The 20,935-nt window shown below is 39.7% G+C and overlaps 1 protein-coding gene across 1 annotated transcript; it reads right to left on the bottom strand.

Moving 5' to 3' along the window:
• Positions 1-2,279: 2,279 nt before the first annotated feature.
• Positions 2,280-20,421, bottom strand: ypel2b (yippee-like 2b). The gene is made up of 5 exons (XM_020940391.2): positions 20,216-20,421; positions 11,896-12,127; positions 9,807-9,850; positions 8,445-8,553; positions 2,280-4,799 (listed from the first exon to the last, which is right to left on the bottom strand). The coding sequence occupies exons 2-5, from the start codon at positions 12,010-12,012 to the stop codon at positions 4,710-4,712; spliced, it is 360 nt and encodes a 119-aa protein (XP_020796050.1). The 5' UTR covers positions 12,013-12,127; positions 20,216-20,421; the 3' UTR covers positions 2,280-4,709.
• Positions 20,422-20,935: the final 514 nt, after the last annotated feature.

Genomic DNA, 20,935 nt, shown 5'->3' with positions numbered 1-20,935 from the left:
CAAATACTGTATGGCTTGTCTTTAAAAATCTTTATTATAGGCTGATAGATGACCCTAAACTCATGTGGAGTGAATAATTTACCACAGATCACTTCTGGAGTTTGTCATAGTTCAGCCGAAACGTGTATGGGTCGTGTCCTTAAGAGCCCTCAGCCACTACCTCAGTGAGAACACAATAGTCTTTCTCTTTCACACAGCACCACTGGATTCTAAATCAGAAATCTGTGACAGTCTGTTTGCATAGAGGAGTGATGCTGCATTGTTATCATCACACATCCCGTAGTGGTTATATAAGTGCTGACACAGTCTTGCTTGACCTAGATTTTGAAATCTGTGTATTCAAAATTGTCCTTAAAAATCCTACTCCTGTCCGTATTTAACCCGGCCCACCGTACAGCTGACAACATCTCTAAAATGTAGGTCATGTAAGGTGACACATTACATTTTGGTGTTGGCATGCTTTGTTTGTCCGTCCCTCCCTGTATCCTAGTTTTACACATCACCACTGCTCATGTATAGTAATCCAGACAAGCAGGAGCATGCCCCACTTTTTAACATTTGCCATCGATGGTGACATGTAGGGAGGCAGCAGTCAGGTCAGCTGCGGAGAGGAGACAGGAGAGGGAGGGCTGGGCATAGCAGACCCAGACAGTGCACGACACCAACTCCTCCACTGGTTTAGATTTTGCACAGAGAAAGAGAGAGAGAGAAAGAGAGAAGCAGAAAGAGTGTTGCTAGGAGACGTGGCCCAATGCAAACACGCCACCATCTGCTGCAGAGAGATTTGGACTGGGTTAGCCAAGTCGGACAGCCAGAGACCCTACAGGACCATTCAAAACAGACATCCAGTAGGGTGTGATGTAATTTGATGCTTCAGTTTACTTAAAATTACGTTTTCATTATGTATTGATCACGTGAAAGCACTGTCCCAGAACTACTTTTTTGTTGAATTACCTAAAAGTAGACTGAAAGTTAGGCCTACATATGCTAGAATCATTAACACCTCAGTTTAAGGCGTCATGGGAGTAGCAGCAGAAGAAGTATGGAGGTACAAAAAGAAGCTTAAAGTACTTCTAACTGTATAGTGCTGCTTAGAAGTAGTAGTACTCATAATAGGAAGGGTGATACTAAGCCTTTATATGGTCATAGGTATTAACATAAAGTAGTACCTGTAGTAGTAACTATTGGTAGTAGTGATGATAGTGGTAGTAGTAGCAGAAGCGCTGGTGATATTAGGTTTTAGTTTGTAAAAAAAGAAAAAAGAAAAAAAAAGAAAAGGATATGTACATAAAGTTATAGAATAGCTGTGGGTCAACAAATACAAATGGTCAACAAATTTTATTATAATCTGGAAAAGTATTTTAACAACTAGCACCTGCTGCAAGTTGAATTGAAAACTAAACTTATGACCAGCATGTGCCCACTGTTATTTATAGGTGGTGAGGTGGGCAGAATTTGAGAATAGCCACCACATTGATAAAAATAACCAGACTATATCAGGCGTTACAGCATTAGTAAACTCCTACGGTGTGATATTAACAAATATTCATCATCATTTGGACCTATAAACATCCAGTGCTTTTAACACAAGACCAGGCATCTTCATTCAGAATCACGAGTGGCAACAACAGTGAATCATTTGTACCAAGTATGATGTTTTGATGTGACCAACACGAACCACCAGCAGGGCCGTCAAGCATCTTTGCAATTGCGTTTGATTGTCCCCATGGTAACAGGCGTTCATTTGCTACTATTAGGATGAAAAAAATGGATCTGGAAACACTGCTCACAAGATGTTTCACTACTGTGTAATGAAAATAAGAGCTTTGAGGGGGCGGTAGGCAGGTGGGCCGTGTTAGCAGTCACAGCAGCTAGTCATACCACTCTTTTTCTCTCTAACCCACCTCTATCACTTACACAACGTGGCTTGTTTATCTGATTCTATTTTGGAGTGTTAGAGGTATTAAAAATCATAATATGGGTGAGTAAATATATAAACATAAATAAAGTCTTATTTTTGTATTTATGGTTTAAGCAAAATGGTGCTTTGAATGAGGAAAGCTTTTTGTAGTGACTCTATCTGAACTTTATGCATAATTTATACTGTACCTACCAAAATAAATGTTCTTCCCACACTATTCTGATTTATTTATGTAGACCTGACAAATGGAGGCGCCTGACCAGGCTAAATATGACCCACAAGGACCAGATCGCCAAGTGTTTTCAACTACACAGCTGCCATAAATGCAAAAGAGGAAAATAGTATGAAAAGTAATACATTTCAGTATGGATACCAAGATGCCTTTTATTAGATGAAGATCCAATGATACATAGTCAACATCAGCATCCTCCCTTACAAAAGACATTAAAATTGTAACATTTCAGTAAAAAAGTAGTTATTGTACAGCCGATGTGGGATACCGGAGAGAAAGCATGACATGACCGAAATCATATTCATTCAAGATCATATAGATCATAATAAAACACAGTACAATAACACTATTTACAATCTGTAACACAGAGGTCGACAAGAGAACAGTAATCCTCATGGTGAATACAGTAAATTGAATATATATTCATATATTAAGATCTGTTGTTTACAAAATCATAATGCATTATATATATACTCACAAAGAAAGGCTATCCACAACCTTGGCTTTCAGCTATACACACACCCCTTGTTTTGCAACACTTTGCCCAAGCAAAAAGAGAGCTTTTGTTTGGTCAATTTATTGTTGTTCGGGTGAGTTCTTTGGTTGTGCTGGAGCAGTTAGATAGAGAATGCAAGTCTCCGTGGTAAGCTCAGAACCGGACTCAATAAATACAGGGCAACGTCTCGAGAGCAATGTTCACAACATCAGGAAACACAAAGAAAGCAGGAGTATTCAGACTTTAACGCTGTGGTCCTGCTGCAAGGGGAACCCACTGCTCCAACCTCACCGTCTGTGTCCCATTTACATTTAGAGTGTGGTCACTATAGAACAGCACACCAAAACAAATGTAACTGTGATCAAGAAAGTACAGTCCAGAGCACTATTAGCATGCATGTTGTACACCAGAAATAATGATGTGACTGCATTTCACCACTGCATGTTACATATCCCCTCAGTAAATCTGCCAAGTGGCTAGCATCAATAAAAAAATAAACCAAAGTACATTGCTCTTAATCTTGCCCAGTAGGTTTTGTGGATGTGGTAGTTACAGCCGGTTAGAACAGCCATCCCAGACTGAAAGAGCCCCTATCTTTTCTGTTTGAAATTATAAATGCAATCTCCTCCAGAATGACTTAAGCTAGTCAAGCATTTTCTGTCCAGTACGTTTACATGCACGAGCTTAGTGACACTGTGCCCGCTTACCGGATTTCTCATTTCGTACAGGAACATATCAAACTACTGTGTGCCTCCGGTCTTGATCTTGTTAGGGCTAATGCTGCTAACATGTGATGCCTCTTAACAGTATGTAGCCTTTGTCAAAAAGTAGAAAAGAAGCTAACACTATCTATAATTAGATTAGAGCGCCCGCACTCGAGTAATTTATAAATATCAACATTTAGCAGACAAATGTGACACAATACCTATATGCTTTCTGCTAGCACATTTGAGCATTATAACAGTTTCAATTTAAGTACATTTGAGACCAAGTTTGCAGAGATACTAAAAGGTTTCTTGTTACTATACACATCGGTACCACTGTTTGGCTCTGGAATATGCTTTGAGTTTGTAAACATGGGCCAATAACCAACCAAATAATTCAGCTGTCATTGCGATTATTACAGTTTTCTCGTAGCCTTGTGCAATAATTTGAATTTGCTCCCTGCATGTAAACGTACTGAGCGATCACACCTTTGCTCGCTCACGCCGCGAAGGTGCTGACAGCGCTGTTCACCTGAGACACGCTCCTGTTGTGTAATTCTACCTGCTTAAGTAACAGAACGCAGACAGCCGACAAGCAGCTCGTGATCCTGTATCGCTTTACACCGCATGGATGAATACAGCTCTGAGGGGGGCTCCACTTCGCTCCTGACGCTCCTGCTTGTACACCGTGCGGTTTTGGGCAGGGCCGAGTGCGTGGCGTATCTCTTTCACTACCCCCGCCCTGTTTGAAACCACTACATCTGAGCCGGAGCGGGCCAGGAAGCCATCAAAGCTTAAAGGGACAGAGAGATCAAGCCACTATGTCGAAATCCACCCTCTACCACTGTTACCGCTGCTCCGTGTCTATAGCAACCGTGCCAAGTCCTGCCCTCTGAATCCCGGGTTTCATCGCTGGCACAGCTGGCATGCCCCCCCCCCTCTGCCATCAACTGGATTTTTGCACTAATCACCCTTAGGTCATCTCAATCACAGCAGGGACAAGCGCAAGCCTCATCAGATCTTCAACCTGTCAGTCAAAATCTATATTTTTTTGTTTCAAAGAGCGCACACCACACTGTATATACTCAGCGTATCCCCGTTTCCTACGACTACACATTCGCTTAGCTGCGTCAGGTCTCTCAAGCTGGGATGTCTGCGTGGTTTTGTTAATTGAGTGTATACATCCAGAGAGGTGTGGTCAAAAGGGAGGGAATGGGCAGAGAGTTACAGAGTTTAATGGTAGATCAGCCAAACCCAAGTCACACACTAACCCGCCACACATAAGACCCCGCCCCTTGCCCCTCCCCTTCAGTTTCTATTTATTTGTCCATCCGTGCGCGCGTCACTTGGTCGGCATCAGTCCCAGCCGTTGTCCTTGATCATGTGGGCCAGCTCGATGATGAACTTTCCTTCTTTGTATTTCTGGCTGCTCTCAAAGGCATGTTCCTATAGGGCACAGAGAGGAGAGGGGGAGAGAACGGTTAAAAAAGTCAATTGCCATCTCATCTACTACACATCATGACAACATCCTTGACTCAATGGCCCTGTTCAGTCCCTGGAAGCTGGTTATATAACTAAAAAGAATCAGTCATTAAGCGATGCAGAACACAGAGGAGAGTCCGCACAAGTGAAAGTCAAATCCTTGTAACATCACGTTGGCAGGAGTGAGTTTGGAAATGAAGATACTGTGCCAAAATGAAAAGCCCTGCAGGTTTTACACAGCCTCGCATGGAGCCAGCTAAAAAGGTGATGTTTGGAGTGTGCAGGCAGCAACATGCACTAATTCTCCCACTCGCATGCAATCCAGAACACCCCAGGACAAAATGAGCAGCAAATCAATCCCACAGATAGAGGCATAAAGATAGAACTCGCTGCTTAAAACATCGGAGTGGGTGTATTTTTGCCACAAACTGCTCTACACTATTAAGGTGACATGAGCGACCAAAAATATAACATATCATTGTAGTTTAAAGACATTATTTGGAAAAGTACCAGGACTAAACATGTTGTGGTTAATGTGAGCAGTGCAATTATTAGCATCTGTACAGGCTTGTTGAACACATTCAAGTTGATCTAAACATAAACTGTGATCAAGTTTATGATAAGTCACGTCAGTGTTTTTTGCTGAACAACATTTTTCTTGATTAATTTACTTAAGTAATCTATAAAATTGTTTGTTTCCAGTTATCAAAGGTTCACAGTCCATACCTCTCTGAAATAATTAGATGAGTAATATTGATCCAATCACTGGCAGTGTTCGCTAAATATGTAGTTTACTCAGGCCCATCGACAGAAATTTGGGGGCCTTAGGCAAAAAGCCTCACATTGGCCCCTGTTTAATATAAATTAATAGGAAGAAGGTCCAATTCTGGCCCCTAAAACCCTTGGGTTCGGGAAAACAGACCCCTTCATCCCCCGTCTACTGCCCTGACTCTACTTACGGGTACGTTTAATGATTTAACATCTTCAAGTTGGAACTGTTGTGCCTGGATGTGATTTGAATTACATTTTTAAAGCTTTTTAGCTGATTCATACACAAATTTAATCATGCCAATCAAATGTCAACAAAGAAAATAATCTGTTTGTTGACAGTCCTGGATGACTAATATTTTCTTAGTAATGTTTCCCTAAAAACATTATGACAAAATAAATAAGCTAAACAGATTTCTGAATTATAGTTTGATACATAATAGTAAATTGACTGAGTCTATTCTTTTACTTAATAACAGCAGAAATCATCATTAATCACACTTAGAGGTGGGGAGCGCGATGGAATGAATGTTTTGGGTGATGCCAGGCCTTGTTGATAGAAGCACTAATTGCCACACAGCGCCACACAGTTCACCAGCACAAACACGCTTTGACTGCGAGCGCCTGAGCCCTATTTTAGTTTGAAGGCTACACAGTACATTATCAGATTTCTCAGTGAAGGAGAGCAGTGGGTCAATTCTCTCCATGGGACTCTGACCACTGCAAAAAAACAGCTGATACTAATGGCAAGCGTCCATTACGTGCTATCTGGTGTCGGCCGTGTGTTCCAGGCAAAAATAGAGCAAACAGAATCAAGTGTGATGACACAGAGCTCCATAAGGAAATAGTTATTTTTGAGGTTAAGATGTTGGTCAATGGGTCTTTACATGAGGTGAACAACATGGGGGTTGTGTTTGCCTCCTGACTGGTGAGTTACAGATATCTGACAGCTGCACATGCTCATAGCCTGTCTGATATATGGAGACATATGTGGATGTTGTGACACGGGAACTCAAATTCCACCTGGTCCACACACTACACTGCAGGCACGTGCTCCTTCACACGTTGTGCAAAAACCAGGTTCATGGATACAGTGACTGAGGTTAAAGCAAGTCTAAACACATCTGATACATAAAACAGCATCTTCAAAAGTGAAGGATTACACTGTCCAATTGCTGCAAAAACTGTAGCTAAATCACTACCCTTATTTTCTTTTATGCGGTGGTATTAATTAAACTCTTAGTCAGCAGACGCCATCAACCAATTCATCAGCTAAAGAACTAAATGACGTTACCAGGAGTAATCACGATATGTACCGTTTTTTGTAAGAATGTTGCAAAATTGTTTTTGTTTTTTTGTCAGAATACTGAAATGATTAAAGTAGGCTATCTATCTATTTGTCTATAATTTGTGTACTGTACTTGGGCATTATGGTTACATGATATGAGCCTGGTCACACTATTTATTTATTTTTTTTACAGACAAAGATTCAGGTTCTATTTTGGAGGGCAGTGGAAATAGCAACAATTTGCCAATTATAAAACAAATAACAGAACAGCATCACTTCATCACAAGTTTGCTCTGGTGTGATTAGTCCTTTGATTTGGAGTGGCTCCATATGCTCCTTTGATAATTTAATGGTACAGGTCTTTATTGGCTTTGTATTTTAAATTTGTTTTTTATACAACATCGGCACTATCTTTGGCACTATCAGCACTTTAGCTGATCAATAGTCACCTTTATTCTGTAAGATAACTACTGTTGAATCTGACTGAGAGCTGTGACCTGTAACTGTTGGCACTGACGTCAATATTTTGTAACAGTGAGTCATGTGAAGATGCTTTTACTTTTATACACCATCAAAGTCTCTTTTTACAGCGTCTACACCATAGGCAACTCCAGTCTGACACATCCAAGTGACGGGACCATTTGTACCTATTTAATGACCGACAATTCTTTGGAAAGCCAAACAGTGTATGACATTTACCACAAGTAAATCTGTTGAAGGTGCACTATAAAACTTTTCTGGTCAAGGGCAGGGGGCTCCTCACATGTCTCCATGGAAATATTGTTTCCATGAGTGTTCCACAATATGGCAATAAACTTATATTACATTTATTCTGTTAAAGGTGTTGTTCATACCTTGAAAAACATGCATTCTTACTGTGAATGGGGTCACCTTTCTACACATCTGACTTGTAACTTTCCCTGGCAGTGTCACCAGTTTTTCTCCACTGAGACAGAAAACTTTAATGCCATACTGTGGAACATTTCAGATAAGTTGTGAATAGAAAAATTACATTGGTGCACCTTTAAGATTCAAAATAGGACTGGTAGTTATTTTTCTCTCTTGAGTGGTACATGTTTAGTTCAGGGCATGGTTTCTGATTACTGCTCCTAACAATCAAACCCCTCTCACTCCCTTTTATCCCCTAGTGGACTGTTCAAATATACTTTTTTTGTTTTCATTTACAGCATAAAATGTTTTCTTGTTGTTGACAATGACTATGTATTATATTCTCCTTCTCTCTCAGCATTTTCAAAACGATAAAATACCATCCCCATTTACAGTCAGTAATCCACTTACAGTGAAAGGAGCTCATAAAACCTTTACTTTGCAGTGAACACAATAATGAAACAACCTCTTATTCCTTCAGACTCTGATGTACTAAGCTATATACACTATTACTGCACTTCTTTGTACTATGTTTCTCCGCCTAGGCCAAATACAATTAAAAAGCAAATAAAATTACTGCGGACCATAACCTGAGACCGAATCCCTCTCTAACCTTGCCTGCCAACCTGTGTGTTGTAAATCGATGGAAACAGGAGGACACTCACGTATTTCCAGCCCAGGGTGGTCTTGCAGTTCTCACAGTAAATATCTGCTACAGCATGCAGCCCCGTGAGCAAGACTCTCTCCTCTGCAGGACCGCACCCAACGTTCACCCTGGATGCACAAATCATACACATTTAATGAAAAGGAAGTAACAGGAATAGAAATATGCGTGAGTGAAATTTAAGTTAATATATGCCATGGGAAACTTTTGGTAATCTCATAAAACTGTACTATAACTATACACAACTCTACATTGATTCAAATTCTTCCACTTTATCTGGGGCCGGGTACACAACTTTAATTTATTAGTTTGAACTTCTGAATTTTATTGCGATGTCATTCTGGAGGACGATAAGAAGTCCTTGATATAATTTCTGACTCAAACTTTTTAGAACCCCCAAAGTTTAGTGCCCTGACAGTGTCTTCTTAAATAGTCCTGACTTAATCAACTTACTAGACAAGACATTAAAAGAAATATTTAAACTGATTATTTGTTTAACACTGTAATTGTAACACTGAAGTTTAACATTAATTTCCCTTTCTATCAGACAAAGGTAAAATGATTCATCGCAGTTAAAGGGCCCATATTATGCTATTTTGTGATCTATGTTATAATATTGTTTCCTCATCAAAAACAGACTTGGAGTTGTGTTTTGTTTCATTCACACATGTTTAACACTCAAATCCTGCATAGTTAGGCTGAGTTCTTCTAATACAGGAAGTGCTCTGCTGTGTTTTTAAATGCCACACACCTTCACTAGAATCATTTGGTCATTTCAGCCCTGGAGTTACTGAACAAAAGCTAAAAGGTTCCCATTAACTTGAAAACTACTGCTTCATGACATGACATGACAAGGTGCAGAGCATTTTGAGCTTTGAAGATGCTGACAGACTAACAATGCAGGATTACTCAAATTTATGTAAATGAAACAAAATACAACTCCAGGTATGTTTTAAGGAGGTAACAACATCCCGACATTGTTTAAATCTCACAAGAGTCAATTTTGCGTGATATAGGACCTTTAACGTGAACTAGTTAAAGATGCTATTGAGTTAAAATGTTGTATGATGTGTTGGAGTGAGTCAGTGCCTCACACCCACTCACACTGAATACTGATGGGGCACCGGGCCACAGAGCATCGTCTCATTTTCACTCTCAATTCAGCTGATAATGGGCTGTGCTGCGAGCCATACACTGGCTTTGTCTCTACTAGGACACCAACGTGACCACTGTGTCACAAAGATACTGTACATGTCCTATTTCTCCTATCTCCTAAGTCGAGTGGGCTACATATGTTCAGCACACCATATCTCTGCGCATTCAACCCCCGTTTGTAAAAGCCACAAAAGAGAGAGATACTTACACTGAGTTGAATAGGTAGGCCCTGCCCTGACTGCCTTGGAAAGACTGCACAAAGAGAAAGAGAGATGAAGGTTACTTGAGGATGAGTTAGTTTATTATTATGGCAAATGTGTCCAAATGTTTATAAAATGTAAATAAAAACAGTTATTAAAAGTATTTACTAATTACATTAAATTATTTATGGGTTTCAAGCTATGACAAAGTTTCTTATTATACCAATAACAGCATTAAAATGAATATAATATATCTTTTTAATGGGGAATAGTCAAAAAAAAACTTTTATTTTATTTTTCATTACTACTGTCATCATAGTCCCAAATTAAGTTGAATAAATGCCTAAAACATTTGCTGTGGTACGGAACAAATCTGCAATCGATGTTTACATTTTTAGTTACCAAACAAAATTAAACTTTAAATAATTACATGCCTGCTGCCTGCTGAACTGTTTCAGGTTTATAATGTCATTTAGCATGACAAAGAGTCTTTATTCTGCATTTAAACAAGTGTTAGGCCTTCAGGTAAAGGCTGCATGTTTCCAATGACCTGGCGGTTGGCCGGGCTACAGTAACTAACAGAAAGCAGAAGCACGAGGAGGAAACAATAAAGCGTTTGCCTGCTTTGTGTGGCGCTCTTACGACTGGACAGGGCCTTTGTCAGAAGAGCTGAGCTGTGTTTTCATGATCACGTATGGAAAAAGTGACAGTGCATTCATAATCCAACCCGCTTAGAGCCTAATCCATCCACAGACAATGGAGTGGCAGATGACAATGAGGTACAGGTGCTCATTGTTAGAATATTGTCTTATGTACATTTCTCATTCAAACTCATTCAGTCCGATCATAGATCACATAAGGAACAATGTAGAGGGCAACATTATACTAAGTTGATGCAATGAAAAGTTAAGTGGCTGGTATACTTGGGCATTATTGTTGCATGAATTAATGAAAATATAGAACTATAAAAGGTTAAGATACTGAAAACATAAAAATTGTGACCAAAAAGTACAACCTGAACCTTAACCTGAATAACATGCATACTTTTAAACGAGCCATATCTTCCAATTACAGCTTTTTAACTTCTACTTTTGTGTTATTCCTTTTTTTGAACTTGCTGTAAATTTTATTACTGCGAACACACAGGAACTGTTAAAATAGGAGTGTGGGTTCAGAGGTGTGAACTGTTCTACTGCTGTTTACACTGCACAAAGGGGCTGTTGCATGATTGAAAAATAAACATTCACATCAATCAACAGGTTTTTAGCGCTCTCCTTTTTAATTCAAATGGACCACCCACACGAGGCCACCTGTGTTTCCAAAGTACTCAGGTCTGGTACACTTTTGGTACTGAAAAAGTATCCATGCTGACCCAAAACGTAACTGTCTGTTCTTTAGAACTTAAGATGTATTTGACTGGCCATTGGTAATCTAAACTATTATTACGACTATTAACCATCACAAAAGAAAATGGATCTGTCAACTAGACAAAAGGTTTTAAGAGAAAATAGATCCAAATAGCTTCTTCAGTTCTGACAGGAGCTAATTGAAGTGGTGAAATGTATATCCACACTTAAAAAACATTGTCCATTTGACAGCCAGTTTTGTTTTGCAATGGAACCTAAATGAATGACTGAGGGATTGCAGACTACTAATGTTAACAATAAAATATATTTAAAAAAAATATGTTTTTGAAGCACTCATGTAATGTCATGTTTATGTTTATGTCACTTCTTGTCTCTTATGGTGACAGAAATCCAAGCCTCCTCAAATACTCCAATACTCAACTTTGAACTGTTTTCCTTACAACCTCTTGTATATAGCTGGTTTATTATTTTATTATTAATTTTTCTATTGTATTTTTACTTGTACATATACATTTATATATTTACCTTATTTAACATCAGTCTCTTGCTATTTTTTTCCTACTTATTTAGAATTTATTATTACCATTTGCATTTTTTACTCTTGGTTATTATAATATGATATGATGTGATGTGTGAGCTTCTGTGTCCAAGTTATTTCCCTTGAGGATCAATAAAGTTTGTCTACGTCTAAGTAAACCACATATGCACTCTATATAAGGCCTGTGCTCACCTTGGAGATGAGCTCGTCGTGGTTGGCCAGGTGAGCTCGGCAGTGGATGCAGCTGTAGGTCCGATGACAGCTGGGCAGGTAGGCCTGAAAGGTCTTGGAGCGCGTCATTCTGACCATGGGCGGTGTTGGCGGGCGGTGCAAGAAGGGACTGCCAGCCCAGGTCGGCTCACAAGGAAAGCACCGCAACACACAGGTGAGGGCCGTGGTGGGCGCTGGGGCGGGAGGCACACACCTGAGGGGGGAGGAGGGAGAGGGAGGAGGGTGAGACAGGGTGGACTTGTGTAACGGCTGCAAACTGACACTGGGCGTGCAAACTGAGGAGCAGGTGCTGTCTGATAGGATTAACACTCCTTCTCTCCACAACACTCAGTTTCCCACCTGCATAAACATGGGATGTGTTCCGACATCCTTTGAGCGAGGCCAGCTAAAAATACGTGTTTATTCACATTTGTAAAGTTCAGACGATTACTGCTTGTCTCCATGGATATGTTATTGCTTTACCTGGAATGTTCCAAAGTATATCATTAAACTTCCATTTTATTTATTATTTTTATCAATGGTGTTTATATTGCTAATAAATACAAAATAATGCCATACAGTGGAACATTCCAGGCAAAGCAATAGAGGCATGGATAGAATCAGAAGCAATATTTTAAGTAGTAGTTATTGGATTCAAAATATAAATATTCAAATATGACATTTGCAAGGGCTCTGTCATGGTGATTCATAAAAAAACTGCAGAATTTGCTGACTAACTATTCTATTAAAAGTTTTCTCTGGGCCCCTGTGACTACCTCCACCATGTTGACACACGAAACAGTCCACTGTACTGTATTTCCCTCCTTAAAAGCCACACTGTCTTCAGGCTAATGGACTGGCAGCGCGCTCCAAAGCAGCTGCACCCTCACTGCAGGTGCCACCATCAGCTGCCTCCATTCGCCGTGTCCCACCAGCTCTGGCCTTATTGGGACACAGAGGCGGCATTGCTTGCTCACATTTAGTATTTAAGTCTAGGAGGCCGTGGGGATAATCTGCTTAGACTAGCACAACTGCGAAGCCCGTGCTCTGCTCACTCACTCCACGACATTGAAATAGATGGAGCCCTTAAAATACTGTGCACCCTGGTGACTGGGGAGATTAGTGCACTGACCAGGAACCTGTCCAAAATCAGAGGCAAATCTGAAACAACGTAACTAGTTATTCATCAATGTGATGACATTAAACTCAGCTGGGGATACTGGATAAAGTCAGACACACATAAGCTTAAAAGTTCTATATTATGCATTGTGTAACTTTTCCCGTCAAATGCTTTTCTCCATGGTGCTTTGTCTGGAATGTTTCACAGTATGGCATTAAACCTTTTTATCTTCATGGAGACCAAACCAGACCAAGTTACAGGTCAGGTATAGGTACAGGTAATCTCGTTGGCAGTCAGAATGCCTGTTTTTCTAGGTATTTTTTTCACCTGTAATTGAATAAATGTAAGGTAGAGCTGTTTAATGCCATACTGCGAGACATTTCAGGCAGAGCAATGACATATCCATAGAAACAAACAGGTGACAGACCCCAACCAAAAAGTTACATAGTGTCCCTTTAAGCCATGTTATAATCTTGTTACTTCATTAAAAACATAAATGAATTGTGTTTTCTTTCATTCACACATTTGAATAATCCTGGTTTACTAGTCTGTCTAGATCTCTAAAGCTCAAACCGTTCTGTTCCACCTTGCGATGTCATGTGGTGGTAGTTTTCAAGTTAACTTAGCTACCTTTTTACCTTTAGTTCTGTAGAAACTGGTGATATTGGAGATAGCTAGGACTATAGACTGTGATGTACTGGGACACTTCATCCACTCCGATCAGAGTGTGAAGGACGACACTTGAATAGATCTGTGGAGATTTAATGTCCTTTCTTGTATGGTTGTACCTGGTTATCTATAAGGACATCTAAATAATATTACTAGCTGAAATGACTGTACAGAGTATTAATAACTTAACTAGCACATATAATCAGCACATGAATAACTGTTAAACAATGTATGTCAACAATCGCATATAAATATGTAAATTAATCATGTTAATAAAGTAAATTAGCATCAGAACATTTACACAACAATTAAAGAACAGTTAAATAAATAAACTTATTTACAAACCTACCTCTGTCATAGATGCAGATTTAGATAAAGGTTAAAGTCAGTGAACTGAAGCTACAGCAGTTTAGGCTGGAAACAACAATGTTACCATGGTACCAGAAACAGCGTTACCATGGTGCTCCCAAGGACCCCTGAGCTGCCCAAAAATGCCTGAACTAAATAAACAGTTACTGAAATAAAAGTTATACTAGGGAATTTACAACAGGTAATTCCAGTGATTCTAGTGAAGGTGTGTGAATTTTAAAACCACAGTGGAGCACTTTTTTGTATTATCACATGACATCACAAGGTGTTTCTGTTTAGGAGAACAAACTAAATATGCAGGGTTTGTGTGTTCGAATTAAACAATCATGAGGAAACATTATAACAGATCAGAAAATAGAGCAATATGGGCTCTTTAAGCAGAGAGAAGCGCCTGAAATGGGAATCAGTTATCAGTTATAATATAATGCTTGTTTCCACTGAGATGTCATTACTTTGCCTGGATTGTTATAGACAGCGGCATTACTTATCTTTTATGCATTTATTCAAATTAAGTAATATTTTTTAAAGTATTTTTATTGCTCTAAGTTACCTTTATGAACATACATTCCTGACTTGTAATTTGGCCTGGTGATGTCACCTGCATGGAAACAATTTTGATTTAATGCTGTACTGTGGTAGTCAGGCTGGTGCCACCTAATGCCTCTGCTCAATTTCATTTCTTTCCAGTGACCGTGGGGAATCAGAATACACTACACGGTTTGCAAAAACCCCAAAAGTGTGAGTTCGGGCACCAGCCAATCAGTGAAGAGCCATACATTCTGTGTTGTCAACGATTCCTGAGATTGAAGATTTAAAGCCGGAAGAGAATTTTCTGTGAATTTTATCAAGGGGAAAGACGTTATTGCCCTTCTTTCTACGAAGAGCTTAATATACCAGTTAGCCCCGTTAGTGGCGCATTACATATGTCCCGACGAAATAGCAGCGATTGGTTAAATGAAAAAAGTACCTGCCTACCGTCTAACAAACGAACTCTAAAACGTCAGACAGTTTCTACAAAGTGAAACTGGCTGAAGAATCAAGCTAATACTGTGGAACATTATGAGCAAAGTATAACATCTTCATTGAGACAAGCAACAAGCAGGTAATGGATTCTCCACTAGAAAAGTTACACAGTGTGCTTTTCAGTGGAAGTATACATTTTCTGGGTCTCCCAATGTGATATTGTTGATATGCCGTTATCATTGTAACACTGGTCTTTTGTACATTGTTTTTAGTCGTCATCTATTATTTAAGTCAACAGAAACTCATGTAACATCCATCAACTATCCATATGCTGTTTCCTCTTTGTCTTGTGTGTCTGTGGTGAGCCATCTGGAAAAACTAATAAAATTGTGAATGAGAGCAGGAGGACAAACAAAAGAGGCCTCTCCGCTCTTCAGTGTCCTGTGATATGATTGGTTTGAGAGGCTGATGATAACCGCTCCATCCGGTGCAGTTGGTTAGGACGAAGGAAAGCGAGAGAGAAATGGGAGGGAGGGGGGGCATATAAATAAATAGTGGCAGAGAGACGTGCCCTTGTTTTCTCTCCTCTGAATGGCAGCCAGCGGTGTGGGATTGGGGCACAAAGACACGCTCAGTACAGTTGTCGGATTTGACCCCCCGTCACACACACGCAGACATTTAGCCCAAAGCTGGAGCTCTCCTCACGGTCATTTCAGGGCTTGAAATGAGGACATCAAAATTCTTGCTTGTTTGTGGGGGCTTTCAGTTAATCGAAAAATGATATGAGACATTTGGTTTTAGAAAATTGGTTCTAGTCTATTAAATTATTATGCAACAGCAATCGAAAAAAGTCAGTGTTGATAATCCTACAAGTATAAGCCCAGTTCAGCTCCAAAGTTGTGAATGTACGACAGTGTATTCCAAGTTTTTTTGTTTTTTTTGTTTTTTTTCAGGATACATGTGAAATAACGCCAAAGATAAACAGCTATAGTAACAAATAATCGCACAAATGAGCACAAAGAGATCAGCTCGTATGTACTTCCTCTCAACCAAAGCTGGGTTTGACCTCTGCTACTGTAGGTGATGTGTATTTTCGAGTGAGATCCACATAAGGTTCATGTATAAATGTGATTGTTTGCACAATCACATCTGGCATGGCCATACCTGCTTGTTAATGCCAGATCTCCGAGGCTAAGCAAGGCCAGACCTGGTTATCGGATGGGAGACCACAGTGGAGCAGCAATGGCTCTACTAGAAACTGTGTCTTTAGGCAAGGCACTTCACCCACATGTATGATTGTGGTGTGAGTGATGATGTTGGTTGATGTTGGTGAGTGTTGAAGGGCCGATGGTGCAAATTGGCAGCCTCTCTTTCATCAATCTACCCCAGGGCAGCTGTGGTTACAATAGTAGCTCACCACAACTGAGTAATAATAATGCTCACCCACTATATAAATCAACTTTTATTATGAATTATTATTATTACATCTCTATCAGCTTGCCAACTCTGTAAACAGCTATCTAAATCTGACCTTTTATTACTTCACTCATTCAGATTGAGAACATTTACCCCTAAACTGAAAAATGGAGTCTGGGTCACTAAGCTTTTGAGCAATGTCTGCACCTGTCATGTATGTCTAATCACACTGCTTTATTGTGTCATTACAAAAAAACAAAATGATGATTCTTTGATCAAATTACCTTGCTGGCCTCAGCTGGTCACCACAGATAAACAAAGCTGGCTAATTATTCTAAGTAATTGGGTTCGGAGATGGTCTAAGAATAAAAAGCTCCAGCCTAAGCCCCCCAATACATTTAATGACATTAGATTGTAGCTCATCTGAGGCTTTGGCAGCTACATTTGTTTCTTTGTGATGAGGGGGACAGCTGAACCTTTTCAAATGTAAATGTGATTCATGCGGGCGACCTGTCCATTAGTCCTGAAGCGGGGGCCAGACACATGAAGTGCTTCCTCAAATACAGAGCTTTGATGGATGCTTACAGCTGTCGTCAGTGGCTGATGTGTGGATGTATAAACCGCAATGTTAATGTGCCCTTACTAAATAAATAGACCTACAATGAAATGCTTTATATAATCTAAGTAGAGATGTGTTGCCAATATACTTTATCATTGTTAGCTGAATGAAGTAATACAAAATATATAGTGGTAAATCTTGTCTTCAAATCCTCTGAGGAAGCAATGTTATTTTAAGACCTGTCACATCAACTGTATAATATTGTAATTAAGTAAGTAGTTAGAGGGCCTGCAAATTGTTATGTTGTTACCATCATATAACTTATGCTTATTTATGTATCATTGTTGTGTTCCTTAATTATATGCTTGGGTCTTGTGGTTTGGTGCAGAATTTAGACTTTAGGAGAACTACTGTTACTATTTTTTTGTGCTGAGTGTAAATTATTAAGAGTTTGTGGTGTTTCTGTTCGGGAAATTTACGCTGAAAGACATTTTATTAAGAAAAACACCCCACCCCATCTCCTTGTGTGTGTTGTCTCTGTTGTGTGTGATGTACCAGTTGTCTTATTATAAATATTGATTTTGTATCTATTTCCTAATATTGTTTATTGCTTAAAAAAACTGCATTGAATTGAATCTTGTCATACAATCCTCGGAGTTCAAGGTTAAATTTTATAATAGTCATTTGTAAGTCATAAAATATTAATAGTGATAAGAGCCTTTGCCATACAAGAGAGCAAAACTCATCTTGGTGAATGTAAAAGAAAAAAATAGAATATGAAGTATGAAGTATGATTTTGACTGCTGAAAAAATGCTAACGCAAAAAGCCAATTTGATAACTTTGCAAGTGAAAATGACAAACTACATGAGTGATTTTCCTGAGGAGTGGGATATCAGACATCCAGACAGGTCCTTCCTTCCAAACGTGTTATTAGGACTGGCATATCAAGGCCAAGATTGCCTCCGTAGTTGTTAACAAACGCATGACTCCTTTCTCACTTCCTGTCTTTGTCTCCACTTGAGTTTTCCACCGCAGTCTATTCATCCATCCTGATGCAGGCCGTCCGAGGACACCGAAATAGCTCATTCTGGTCATTTCGTGATGCCAGCACAAAAGACTATACGTACCACCCTTCTCACCCGCCAAAAGCTCCCCCTTGTATGACAACAAAAAAACCTTTGTTATGTAACGCACCGATGCTGCTGCCTTTTTCTCCGGACAATGACAGAAAGTGGGAGAAGGTTGGAGGAGATACCAGATGAGATATGGAGGGGGTATAGACCAAACAAGGACGCAACTCAGCGCATAGGATTGGTCCTTGGTTCCCTCGACGTTACCTCACTCAGAACTTTGTGTGCTCTCAGTGTTAACATCAAGGCCTTTAGCTCAGAGTGGCTGCATGACATCATTGAGTGAAGAGGCAAGACTCCTCCGCACGTATCCCCCTATCAAATCTCCCTGATGAGGTCTTGTCTCACTGCTAAAAGGGGCAGTATAAAATATGGATGAAAGTACAGCAAATGCGGCAGTGGAATGGGTAATAAGTGAACAGTGAAATTAGTTTTTTAAATTGTATCTAACGTAAGTCTATGAAGCCGGTTTATTTTTAATGTCAAAAATGTAGACTAAACTATGTCTAAAATCAAATAAACAAACTGACAACCAGACAGAGTTCAAAGGGTGATGCCAACATCCAATAATGCAGAAATAAGTAAATAAATATTACTTACACCAATATATGTATGGTGTGTGGTGTCTTGGAATCAAATATCCAACTTCAGTTCTGCTCTATACCATGGTGCCACTGCCAACCCAGTAATATTATATATATATATATATATATATATATATGTTTTTTTTTAAGTCTGTAAGTTGCTCATGACTCCATCTGCTGGTAGTAATATTTATTTGTTTTGATAATTTGTTGGAACTGCTACTCTTTTGTTCTGTCTGGAGACTCTGAACTCTGAAATGGTATTCATCTGCCATGTGTATAACCATCCACATTTAAACAAATACACATATTGTACAAGTTGTGTTTTTGTACAGCCAAGAGAAGGGATCACTTTTCAAGGCCCCCAACTCTCTGACCTGTGCCTGTGTACTGACCCACTATGATCAATACCTATGTGCACGCACACTCTGCAATGGAAATAGATCCAAACAGACAAGCTAGGACTCATCAACAACATAAGTGCCCTCACGTGAGGATTGCAAACACATATATAACTTAAATGTTGTCAAATTTAACTTCTGAACATAAAAGGAGCCGATGGACATTTTGCAATCATTCTTTTTTTAACATTAAAAACATAAGGTTTTCTGAATACATTGAACTCTTATGTCCACTTGTTTATGTAGTTAATGTAACAATAGGCTATTGGTTTTAACAATAGAGGCATCCCTCCAATTGTGGAAACACTAGTTAAATAATAACTAGGCCTTTGTTGTAAACATGGTAGGCCCATGTATAAAATTAGTATGATGTGATTACCTGTTTCGCTTGTAATACATTTGTGCTCTCCAAGATAAAAGCAAGTAGGACTGAGGAGAGTAGTTACTGGAATGAATCAGGTCACAGGCAGTGGCGCACTTTATCTGGGGCATAACTTCTGCCACCACACGGAGCACAGATGGCGGGGATGCCTCAGCTCAGCAGTGCTTAACTCGTGCACACACTCACACATGCATTATCGGACACGTAGGCCTTTTAAATCGCCATATATCTGTAGATACAGGAGAACCAGGTGATGCACCCAGACTTTCTCGTCACATGATGTTATTGTAACCCACAACGATAACGCGCTGACGTGCACGCTGTATGCGCTATCCTCTGCGTGCGCAAAGTGCGTGCACACAGTGATGATGGCGCATACATGCAGAATCTTCCACCACAAACATGGGTCCTAATAATAACCTACTATAGGACCACTGTGCTGCAGTGTGGCCCGTAGACCTGAGCCACGAGGAGACACGAGTGCAGACATACTCGTTCAACAACAAAGACTTTCATCAGGAAATAACATTAGACATGTGTTAACGCTGTAATAAACATGGCAACAAGCACCAAGTTAGAGGCTAATTATAAAAAAGTTGCCATAATCTAAAAATGCCAACAGCCTTTGGTGACATCCTTTTTGTTAGAATGTTAAAGTAGGATGTAAGCAATATGTAACAATGCGCCAAAGCAAATCATCATTGTTACCTTTGATGGGAAGAAAACACGGTTCACCACGTAGCCCGAAAACGTCGCACCTCCTCGTTTCCTCGTGGCAGTGCCAATTCTAAAGCTCCTTTCGCATTCCTTCCCGGGATATTTTCCTCTGCTCTTTTCTGGCCCTGGCAAGTCCAGCTCAGACGCAATGTTTTGACGCGCAACGATGCCCAGCAGAGTTTAGAAGAGCAGAGAGACGCAGAGAGGTAATAAAGGCACCAGCCGGGACAAGAGAATTAATAACGTAACTTCCGCCTTTGCAAGAATGTGCAAAGGATTTGTTAGTATAACCACGATTACATGTTAAACTAAGTCCAGTTTTCAAAATGCATGAATAACATGTCGCCACTTGTTACAGACTATCCAAAATCATGATGGGTTAAAATAATTATCTGTAGCTGTGTGAGTCAAAACATAAACACTTCTAAGGTCTCGTGAGCTACCTGTGGTTGATGGAATATAAACACAAACATGTTATGTTTACAAAATAATGTAGGAATTTTGCGTTGTATGTAGTGAAATTGCATAAAGGACTCGATTTATGTTGAAAATAAAAGTTTTTCTCCCCCTTAATTAAATATTAAGCTTCTACGGGGTATTTATTATTTTGACAACACAAAATCTTTGGCAGAATAACATGAGCACGGGTAAATGACGGACTCGCCAGCCAATCAGCGATTTCGATAAGCATAGCAACATTGACCTGATTGG

The sequence above is a fragment of the Boleophthalmus pectinirostris genome, unplaced genomic scaffold (assembly GCF_026225935.1).
Source record: "Boleophthalmus pectinirostris isolate CB_2022bp ecotype Guang Dong unplaced genomic scaffold, ASM2622593v1 HiC_scaffold_9, whole genome shotgun sequence".
Classification (NCBI taxonomy): domain Eukaryota; kingdom Metazoa; phylum Chordata; class Actinopteri; order Gobiiformes; family Gobiidae; genus Boleophthalmus; species Boleophthalmus pectinirostris.
The sequence above is the reverse complement of the archived record's forward strand: the minus strand, read 5'-3'. Positions and strand labels throughout refer to the sequence as shown.